Genomic DNA, 11,592 nt, shown 5'->3' on the forward strand with positions numbered 1-11,592 from the left:
ACAAATCACACCAATCAGATCAAAACCCAGCTCCGAACCACCAGGTTCGGAAAGCACCCACACCTCAGCCTCGGTAACCACCCCCTGTATATGACCCACCTAGCAGCTATTCACACACATTCCTTGCGTTTCAACTCTCAAAACCTCTGTTTCAACTTCCAATACTTTAAAAAAATTAGGGTTTGTTTTCACTTTCTGATTCCATTTTAGCCAGAAATCATGTCAGATCACGAAGATCACAAGCCTGAGTCGTTAATCGAGAAGATATCGGAGAAATTACACGATCATTCTTCTTCATCTTCAGATTCAGATGACGACAGCAAGATTTCCGCTATGAAATCCAAGGTTTTTCGCCTTTTTGGTCGCGAAAAACCCGTTCACAATGTCTTCGGCGGTGGAAAACGTATGTTTTTCTTCAGTTATTTGTCGAAATTGTTGCATAATCTGTTGATTTTGAATAATTTATTAGTTAGGGTTTAAGAGCTCAATTGGCCTTCAACATCTAGATCTAGTCTAATCGACCTAAACAAGTTAGATAAACAAAAATAAAACTATAAATTTTGAACAACAAAAGTTGCGATTAACTAACTACTTTATATCTAGTGTCTATAATTTTTTAATTTTTTTTTTTTTTTTTTTTTTTTTTTTTATAGTTACATGGTGTATTTTTTTATTAATCAGGTTTAATCGTGCTAGCGATAGATCTAGAAGATGTTAGGCTTTTTTCTTTAATTATGAATTTGAGGTTTTTTCCAGTTAAGATGTTACCTTTTTGTTTCATAAAGGTTGATGATATTAATTATTAATATCTCACTTATCTTTTGTTAGTGGTAGCTTAATGGTAATAATTAGTAAATAATAATAATAATAATAATAATAATAATAATAATAATAATAATAATAATAATAATAATAATAATAATAATAATAATAATAATAATAGTAATAATTAAGTAAAAGGTTGATTTCAATTGCTTTATAACCTGTAAAAGTTGAAAGTTTACATTAATGCAAATTGAAGTTTCAAGGAGACGAGATCTATTTTGTAAATTTGCTAACCTTTGATTGTTTTTAAAGCGGCCGATCTGCTTCTGTGGAAGGATAAGAAGGTGTCGGGCGGGATCATAGGCGGTGCGACGGTGATCTGGTTTTTATTCGAAGTGTTGGAATATCATTTGCTGACTTTGGTTTGCCACAGTCTGATTCTTACATTGGCAATACTGTTTTTGTGGTCAAATGCCTCGACTTTCATCCACAAGTGAGCGTTTTCAACAATTCGAAAACGTGTTTGATCGATATTTTTATGTATGTTTATGAATTATCCGATGTTTGCTTACAGGTCTCCACCCAAAATTCCAGAGGTCTCGATTCCGGAGAAGCCTGTTACGGAAATTGTGTCATCGTTAAGGATTGAAATTAACCGCGGTTTGGCAGCTTTACATGATATTGCTTCAGGGAAAGACTTGAAGAAATTCCTATCTGTAAGCTGCATTTTGCTGCAATTTTTTTGCAGTTAACTAAACATGCATTTGTTTATTTATTTATTTATTTATTTATTTTTTTTAATATATGATCTTCTTTCATATAAAAACTTTAAGGACAATTACACCAAAATAGCCGGTAAGCGGGCAACAAGCTGCGCCGCTACCCCTTTTTGAATAGCGAAACCTAACCTAGTAAAAACGAAACCCCGATCTCTAGGAGACGAAATGTTGCTGTGAACAACCCGTTGGACCCGTTCAAGAAATCTGATGGCTTCTGGGGCTAGCGAGCCAAAGGTATCAAAGGCAAAAGGGATAAAGGAATGTTGATTATCCTCGCAGGCTTTTGCATGTTTGTCCATTTTCTTCGCTGCCGCCTTTGCAATTGCCTGACCAGGGACAAAACCTGTATCCCGTAAGCCTACAAGGGGGGAAACCCCGGTAAGATCGACACATGCGTGTTTACCTGCATCCCACCCGAAAACTAAAACGTCCGCGGGGCGCAATGTGGATCTTCCTTCCCTCGGGTCTGTCAAAAAGTTTACGGGGGCTTCTTTCTTCACCGAGATCCCCGCCCGTTTACGGGGGCTTATTTATTTATTTTTTTAATTTTAATTTTTGTTTGTTGATCAGGTTATTGCGGGCTTGTGGTTCGTGTCGATAATCAGCAACTGCTATAACTTTTTGACATTGGTCTACATATGTAATTTCCCAATACCATGATTACAATCTATTTCAGTGTTTCTTTGTGGATCACAAAACTGATTTTTGAATGCCAATGCAGCACTTGTGCTACTCTTCTCGGTACCCGTGATCTACGACAAATTTGAGGATAAGATTGACCCACTTGCAGAGAAAGCATGGATTGAAATCAAGAAACAATACGCGGTACTCGATGAAAAGGTACTGAGTAAGATCCCAAGATCCATGAAAGAATTGAAAGATAAGAAAAAGGCTTGAGAATGCAAGTTGGCTAGGTGTGTTTTATATTATCTCTAAAATGGTTGATTGTTTTTTGGGTCACATAGGTGTGTGTTTTATGTTTTAGGGTGGTGGGGTTGATTGACTCATGTGCCTAATATAATTTTCTTGTTTTTTTTTTTTTTTTTCAAGTGATGGGTGATGTTATGTTTTATACATGGTGTTACAGTTTTTGTTAATGTGGCACTTTGTTTGAGAAAAATGATGAAATGTTATCTTGTGCAAAGAATTTTATCTTGGTAGAACTTTACTAGGTGTAAACAAGCCGAGCCCAACCTTTCGAATAACATATGTTGTCTTTTTTTTTTTTTGTTATAATCATTGTATATATGTAAATTTATTATGTGATTATATATACGGGGTAGAGGTAAGGCTGTCTACATCTTACCCTCCACAGACCCTACCTTAGCTTTGCTATTGGTGGGATTTACGGAGTATGATGATAATATCTGTCATATCAAATAAAATTGTGCACACATAGATAATGTTTGCTTAGGATTGTGTTAAAGCTCGGTAGGTGAAGCTAGGGTTTTTTTAGTGAACGGGTTACTATGTATTTGTATAAATATAAATTATAATGTCGTGCACGCATAAATAATGTTTGCTTAGGAATGTGTTACGCTCTGTAGGTGAAGCTGCTGAGCTAGCGCTTAGTTAAACGAGTTGCCATATATCTGTCATACAAATGATAATATCGGGCACGCATAAAATAATGTTCGCCTAGGATTGTGTTGAGCTCGGTAGGTAAAGCTAGGGCTTCTTTAATAAGCGAGTTACAATCAAATCTCACGCTAAGCTAGCGCTTTAATAAACGAGTTACAGTTAAAGCGCATGCTCCTTGGCTCATTATTCGCTTTCAACAAACCGATCTCAACCAGCACAAGATTGGTTTATCTCGTCTACACCCTAATCCCCCAAATGCTACAACCATATACAAATTCCTAGAGTATATAATGACCTTAATCCATCTGGACCAGCTGTGTCCGGACTCCGGTCACTAAAGAAGTCGGTTACGTTCCATTAACAGAGAAATTAAATATCATACAACAGAACACAAAAGACCATTCCTCGTACAAGAGACCATTCGTCGTACAATGCACTCAACAACATCAAACATATTCTCTTTTATGTGGAAAACAACACAAACAATGTTACAGCACACACAATAACCATTCAAATATTGTAAGCCACCCAACAAACTGAACTGAACCGCAGTTTTCTGACGAACGAACTGATTAATCTGATTGCTGGCTGGCTAGAACACTTTTTATTGGACTTTATAGCTTGTATGGTGAAAACCTAGAGGAAATATGATAATTGCTCCTTTTTCCTTGAACCTCCTTCCCCGTATTGCTCGTTCCATTGCTTCAGCTCGCTCATTATTGATCCCTCCGATGCAAAGCTTGCCGCCACCTTCCCAACAAATAACCACAATCAAACATAATCTGTATGCGAGTATCTACTGAATTTGTCATGGATCTAGCGGCCAAGGACTACTTATATATTTCTTTTTATTTACGACAAATGGGTCGTTTCGGATTGGCTTTTATCTAACCGGGTCAAGTGTATTAAGCTAAAATGTGAACGAGTCAAATACATTGAAACTTGGAAGCCAAACTCATACAACCTTTGAAACCTATTTAAAGTAGTTAATGCGGTAAAATATCGGATATCGGTCAAGGACCGATATAATATCATGCTAAATTTATATATATAGCAATTTAACACTAACAATTCATTATACCCTCCTACCATTAACAAATTAACATTTTGCAACTTGGAAAACACTAACAATCGTAGCAAGTAAGAACTGACTAAGACTTAAAACACTAATAGCAACAACAAGAAGAAAGATGAACAGTAGAACTTAGAAGAAAGGTACTGATATCGAGAAAATTGGCGATTTATCGGTCAAATATCAGTCCAATATCGTCAAATATCGGACAACATCGCTGATATTATCGGTACTGATATTCTAGCTGATATTTTTGAACCGCTATCTCGGTAGGGGACCGATAACCGATATATCACTGATATATCGGGATATTAACTACATAGAACCTATTTTATCTATTCATCGGCTTATTAGCGTAATAAAACTTTTAACAAACCTGATTCTTGGCTTCCCTGAAGTCTTCCATATTCAAGGGCCTGATCTTGATCACCTTCTCCTCTTCATTTTCTTCTGGAGACTCGGGCCCTACACCGCTCTCGGCTAAGCGTTTCTTCTCCTAAAATTTCAAATACTCTGCTCGTCAGTCACGCGTAAAGAAAAAAGAAAATAGTACTTATGTAGGAAATGTGGCAGTTGATTAAGGTACTTACCATATCCTTCAATCTCTCTTGTTGTATCAACTCCCTTACGGGCCGATATGCAGCCGTATTACATAGATTCTGTATTGTTATAATAACCCTCGGTTAAATAAAGTTTAAATCGAGTGTGCAGATAATCGATCACCTATTAAACCAGTATACTACCTTCAGATCACTTCCTGTATATCCTTCCGTCATATTCGCAACCTCTTTTAAGTTCAATCCTTCGTCGATCTGTTCTTTAGCCAAAAGCGTCGTCAATATCTTTTCCCGATTTTCCACAGACGGTAGCCCGACCATAATCCTATTCATCGTCACAAAAACAGAAACATCTTATAAGAAGCTATTGAGAAAGATATGTATAGCGTGTAAGATAATCGTTAGTGATTACCTTCTCTCGAAACGTCTGATAATCGCCTCATCAAGGTCAAACGGACGATTGGTTGCAGCGAGGACTAATATCCTTTCACCCGGTTTAGTCAACAGCCCGTCCCAATGTGTCATGAACTCGTTCTTAATCTTCCGCATGGCTTCATGCTCCCCGGCTCTTGACCGTTGACCAAGCATACTATCCACCTCATCAACGAATATAATAGTCGGTGAGACCTTTGCCGCAAGAGAAAACAAAGCTCGAACGTTCTTCTCATCTTCACCAAACCATTTTGAAGTAATGGTGGACATCGAGACGTTAATAAAACTCGCTCCGGCCTCGTTAGCGATTGCCTTTGCAAGCATAGTTTTCCCCGTTCCAGGTGGCCCGAATAGTAGTATCCCTCTACATGGCTTTAGCAGGCCTCCTATGAACAAGTCGGGTCGTCTTAGAGGTAACATTACTAGTTCTTGAAGTGACTCTTTAATGTCGTCCAATGAACCGACATCGGAAAATGTCACACCGATCTCGCTTGCCGGTATCACTTCGGGCCTTATGCGTTTCTCAAACTCATTGTCAGCTGGTACTCCCTAATAGTAAATTGCAACTTATAATTAGAGAATTATATTAAAGAAAATAATAAAAAAAATCTTTTTAAGATTTTCGACTTACTGGAGCTTTTGGCGTTGCGGGGGCCACATTATCAGTATTCTTAGGAGCCGAGGCTTCTGCTTCGCTAGGACGAGCGCTTTCAACTTTCGTTTCTGGTTTTGGGCCACCAACATCCTATAACAAATGTCAGTGGTGAGCAGAAAACCGAAAATAACCAAACCACACCAAAAATTTACATAGGTTTTACATTTTTTGAAAACCGAAAAAACGCAACCGAACCGAATCACCTAAAAATCAATCTTTTAAATGTTTTTTTTTATATATTGATTTTGGAATTATTAGTTTTGTTCATGAACGTCAAGTATTTATAATAAAAACATTAACATGTTTATCCATCTTTGAACTGATTTATCTATTGACTACAAGAAATAACAAACTTAATATAAATCAAATGATTATGGAAGTACTATAAAATATTATCTTAATAAAAACTTAGGAGAATCATAAAAATAGATTAGAAGGTTAGGCTACGTGAACAATATTAATTAAAAAGGTTGAATATAATAAATTAATTGTAAACATCTAAGAAAGTGAAACCACAGGGACTGAAATCGCAATTTTTAAACTAATGGACTGAAATAGTGATTTTTGACAAACCACAGGGACGAAAACAGTAATTAACTCATTTAGATATCTTTTTGTTTTTTATTAATAAGGGCATTATGGTCAATTCACGTGTACTTAACAGAATAAATGGATGGTGTTAACGGAGGTGGACTGAAATGGTTACGAAAGTGAAACCACAGGGGACTGAAATCGCAATTTTGAAACTAATGGACTGAAATAGTGATTTTTGACAAACCACAGGGACGAAAATAGTAATTAACTCTACTATAAAATATTGTCTTAATAAAAACTTAGGAGAATCATAAAAATAGATTAGAAGGTTAGGTTACGTGAACAATATTAATTAAAAAGGTTGAATATAATAAATTAATTGTAAACATCTAAGAAAAAATTCTCAAATCTTGGATTATACTTTTTATTTTTGAATCTTACGTAATTTTGTTCCAAAGACCGAAAAACCGAACCGTTGCTAAACCCAAAAAAACCGAAACCAAACCGTTTTCAATAACCGAAACCGAGCTGACCCGTGCACACCCTTAACAAATGCATAATTGTTTGCAAAAAAAAAAAAAAAAAAAATTAATATCGGAAACTCGAGTAGCTGTGTTATGGGCTGGCATTTTCTCCTTACCTTTGAGGTGTCTTTAACAGATTTACCTTCCTGGAACAGACTCAATCCATGCGACAAACTGCGCGAACCAAGTAAAACAAGTCACCGAAATATTCAAGTAAAAAGATAGATATAAAACGCCGAATCAGACCTTGCGGTAGATATAACTAGTTTTCCATTACGATACTCCGGATTCTTAGTATGTGTCAAATGATATGAAATTGCCGAAACCACAATCTCCTCTATATATTTGCTAAGATCAATCGTATCAGCCACGCAAATAGACGCGAGATCATCACAGTCGAGATCATTAGCGGCCAGCACTTCACTAATATGATTTCGGTTATCCTGAAACTGGATCATCTTCATATCTTCTTCCAGTTGACTTTTCCAACTAACCAAATGATTTTCTTCTTGAGGAGGTTTGATCTCGATGTTGTACGGGAAAACCGACGTAATTCTCTCATCCAATTCTCTGTAATCTTTTTCTAAGTCCACAACTTGTGACCCGATAATCAGAACCGGTCCAGAAATCTTTTTTAGCATTTTTTGGAACAGGGTGTATACTCGTTGTGATCGGCATAGAAGCTTCTCAACGTCTCTAAGATACAACACCATCGGGCTGCTCTTGGATACGAAAGTAATAACCTAAAAGTTTAATAAAAAGATTGTTAAATATCTTTTGGATATATAAGAAAGCGACAATTGTGACAAGAGACGGTATAAAGTTCACGCGTACCTTGTATAACGTTTGTATAAAAAGCTTCTCGTCGAAAGCCAAGCTGCTTGTGCGCCTAAGTGGAGCTGCGAAGAACGAAATGCCAAACTTAATCTTATTTTTCGCTTTATGATTGGTTCGGATTAAATAACTTACATGGATTTGTCGGACATTTTGTAGCAAGCTCTTCTATATTAGTCGATGAAGACGCGTTTCTCCTAAGATTCGGAGGATTTGAGAAAGTTTCGGACCCCCTACAAATAAAAGATATAATATATTAAAAAAAATTCCAACCGGCAACCACGTGTCGATATTTTTATCGAAAGAATTGTGTCACACCTTGATCCAAAATCAGAAACACTACTCTGTCTACGCAACGTCCCTGCAATACCGAAAAATCGTTATGTTATGGACTAATACAATTGCAAGGTATGGGACTTGTCCCACATCGGTTGTATGGACAACTAATGTGGGGTTTATATACTAAATGGGCTCTTTCATCCACCAGACTAGTCTTTTGGGTTGAGTTCTCTCGTTTGGTATGTAACATTGGTATCAGAGTCGGAACTCGGAGTGGTGGCCTGGAGAGAGCCCGACCAACGAGGCTCGGAGTTGTGGCCCATGGAGTGGTGGCCTGGAAAGAGCTAGCTGTGACCAACGAGGACGTTGGCCCTTAAAGAGGGTCGATTGTTATGGACTAATACAACTGCAAGGTATGGGACTTGTCCCACATCGGTTGTATGGGCAACTAATGTGGGGTTTATATACCAAATGAGCTCTCTCACCCACCAGACTAGTCTTTGGGTTGAGTTCTCTCGTTTGGTATGTAACACGTTACCATGTTTTCTTGGCCGTGATGTGAACAGAACATCTGAAATTGAATACCTGTTGCTTCTTGTTTGGTTTGAAACATAGATAGGGTTGATCCAAGTAAGTCGGACATTCGTGCCAAGGTTGTTTCTGAAGTGGACCTTTGAAACGCCTATACAAACATGTTCATGAACACAGTAATAATCATAGTTAAAAGAAATGTTTTAAATGCTTACATTTTCCTTATAGGAACCTCCATATTTGCTTTGGACCTGACAAGAATCAAGACCGGCGGATTAGTAAATTCGAACGGTAAAAATATTATTATTACGCAACGCAAGCGCACCTTAAGTGAAAAATCAGTGACATCTAGTAGCAACAACTTGGCTTCAAAGTAATGAGCCAAAGCTTTGGCAAGCATTTGCTGGTAAAGTTCTATAAACACAAAGTGAAAAAACATTAGATGATAATGCTGACAAGATCTGTTTAAGCGTGGTAAAAATTTTAATTTACCCGCGGGCCCTGATAACAATATGGTTCGACTTGCCGGAGAAAGGTTCCTTGTGTGTTTGGAGAAGTCGATGTTCTTTAGATAAACAAAGGCTGCACTTGTAAGTAAAACCCTTGTCTGCTCGCTGTTATAATGGTCAAGAAAAAATAACCATTACAAACCAAATAAACAAAGTAAACCGAGTGACTATGATTCGCTACACTCAGTGGCGGAACCAGAACGATTTAGTTAGGGGGTCATCATAAAGCTTATATTTTATACTGGTTCAAATTAGGGGGTCCATCTCTAAGTTTGTTCTTCAAAAACTCAAAATTTATAAATAAAAATTCAAAAAGTTCCGGTGCTCGAGGGTCAACGGACCCTCTTGACCCCCCCCCCTCTCTGGTTCCGCCCCTGGCTACACTTTTAAAGAGCGACATTAATAAAACAAGTTACGGGCAATTCAAGATTTTTTAGATTGAGATCAATGTTTGTATCGCGTTTTTTTGTTTGGTTGTAGACGTTCAATGATGACATGCGGGTTTCTAAACAGAATAATCACCAAAATAGACATTTTGACCCACTTTTAAGCCACATAATAGACATTGACTTTTAATCCACTCACAAAAAAACATCCGACCAATTAGAAAATGCCACATAAGCTAAGCCGGCTACAAAAGCTAGAATTTATCACGCACAAAAACCTTGAGTACCACGGTCCACAAAAACAGTCAATCAAAACAATACACGTGTAAACAGTCAGCTAACAATTGGAAAAGCATGCTAAAATTTAGCTCGCAAACTGTCGGCTATACTATAGCTAGCTTTTTCTGGCTGTTGGTCAAAATTTTAGCTGATGCTTTACACGTATTATTTGATTGGTTGTTTGTGTGGAACTCATTGTACTTTTCAAGTTTTTTGTGCAGGCTAAATTTTAGCATTCTTAGCTCTCTTAGGTTATGTTTACAGGTAATTTCACTATCGTGCCTACGGACGGGTGGGTTACCGGGTTTTCCCCAGAATTGGTGGTGGACTCAGGTTACTCTCGGAGTACTCCGTTTGTCCAGTGGGTGCCCCGATAGTGTTCAGGATTGATTCTGTTGGCCGTTAAAAAAAATGTGATGTTTTCTGCTTAGTTGTTTTTATATGTTTATTCTTGGGTGGGTTAGAATTAATATCTATCTTGGAAAAAAAATGAGTTACACTAGCAACCAATTTTCGTGATTTTCCCTTTGTAAACCGATACAACACTATGGGCAACTCATCATAGTGTGATAGTACAAAGAATTTTATTTTCCTATACGTGTAAATCAAATATACTAAAAAAAGGAAACAAAGAGTGACGACGAAAGAAGACAAAGCATCGTTTGAAATGAATCATCCATTTGAAAAATAATTTACTTGATGCGTGACCAACACCAAGCCATGTGTCCCCCATCACAAAAAATCTATTTCTCAACAGCTTCTAAAACGTCATCTTGTAACTAAAAAAAAAACATAAAAAACTTAACGGAAATTTAACTCCGTTAAGTTTTTTTAACTGAGAACCGGTGGAGGAAAAATAAGTGAAAGATGGGACTGGCATGGGAAATATTCAAAGATGGAACTGTCAATGGCCAATGACGTCTATTTGGGATTATTAGAGGTCAATTCCCCTTTTATTTTTTTGGTACGTTTTTACGCTGAAAATCGGATGCTCAAATTAGATTACCATACGGGCATACAAAAAATGATTCTAAAAATCGGATTTAGGATAAGATTATATAATTTATTTATGGCATATTGGCATGTCTTCTATACCTTTTTTGTGATGGATAGATACAGTTCGTTCCATACATCCATGCATCGGGTATCAGAAATTCATTTTTTCATCAGTTAACTTTTTGATAATTTGAATCAAAATCAAAAGAGAACTTACTACTCAGTATAAAACAAAATTAAATATATATACCTTAGGTAATAGGGAAATTGGTCGAAGGTGGCCTTGCTGTCTTTGCCATCAACAATCATACTCAGCATCTCTCGCTCCATCGTTTGCGGTGTGAGTCTCATCCCCGACGAATCGTCACCGCCGCTGGTCCACCTACTCACCGTCATTCCAACTCCTACTCCTAATCCCACACTCAACGCAGACATAAACAACTGCTTGTTCTCCATCTCTATACTTGTTCTCCAGATCTCCAACAAATCTCCAGATTCCGGTTGAACTATGTCTGAAACTATCGATCACACACACGACGGTGACGGTTTACAATTTTCAAATTATGCACCAAAATATCACAACATAGCCAAACATATACTATCAAACTGATCCAATCCTGTGTTATGCTACTATAATTACAAGTTTATTATGGTATATTTTCTCCACTCTTTGATAGTGTTTGTGTTCATAAAGTTGAACAGAAGGAAGTCATCTTCGGCGGCGGCGGCGGCGGTGTGGTGGAGAGTGGTTATGTGGCAGTGAGGTATTTGCCGCTTTATACAATTCTAATGGCGGTGTTGAGGTGTACCCTTCACGAGCGGCTCACGTGTTCTGACCATCAATCCAAACATGGATTGGATATGCTTGTTTGTTTTTTT

General features: G+C 37.3%; 2 protein-coding genes across 3 annotated transcripts; one reads left to right on the forward strand and one right to left on the reverse strand.

The window, feature by feature from the left end:
- LOC110864438 (reticulon-like protein B1) lies at positions 1 to 2,672 on the forward strand. Of its 2 annotated transcripts, none has more exons than XR_004859899.1 (5): positions 1 to 403; positions 1,078 to 1,258; positions 1,340 to 2,008; positions 2,115 to 2,184; positions 2,266 to 2,672. XR_004859899.1 is itself a non-coding variant. In XM_022113510.2 (5 exons), exons 1-5 carry the CDS (start codon positions 220 to 222, stop codon positions 2,439 to 2,441), a joined length of 753 nt encoding a protein of 250 aa, XP_021969202.1. In that variant the 5' UTR covers positions 1 to 219; the 3' UTR covers positions 2,442 to 2,672. The 2 variants fall into 2 exon arrangements, 1 of the variants encoding a protein (XP_021969202.1); XM_022113510.2 differs by having other exon boundaries at positions 1,340 to 1,481.
- An 827-nt stretch (positions 2,673 to 3,499) lies between these two features.
- Positions 3,500 to 11,592, reverse strand: LOC110864437 (spastin). The gene is made up of 16 exons (XM_022113509.2): positions 10,964 to 11,592; positions 9,036 to 9,157; positions 8,869 to 8,957; positions 8,759 to 8,794; positions 8,598 to 8,694; positions 8,052 to 8,094; positions 7,869 to 7,966; positions 7,734 to 7,798; positions 7,146 to 7,642; positions 7,016 to 7,073; positions 5,818 to 5,931; positions 5,167 to 5,735; positions 4,941 to 5,079; positions 4,788 to 4,856; positions 4,574 to 4,693; positions 3,500 to 3,875 (listed from the first exon to the last, which is right to left on the reverse strand). The coding sequence occupies exons 1-16, from the start codon at positions 11,167 to 11,169 to the stop codon at positions 3,762 to 3,764; spliced, it is 2,436 nt and encodes an 811-aa protein (XP_021969201.1). The 5' UTR covers positions 11,170 to 11,592; the 3' UTR covers positions 3,500 to 3,761.

Source organism: Helianthus annuus, chromosome 6, assembly GCF_002127325.2.
Source record: "Helianthus annuus cultivar XRQ/B chromosome 6, HanXRQr2.0-SUNRISE, whole genome shotgun sequence".
Classification (NCBI taxonomy): domain Eukaryota; kingdom Viridiplantae; phylum Streptophyta; class Magnoliopsida; order Asterales; family Asteraceae; genus Helianthus; species Helianthus annuus.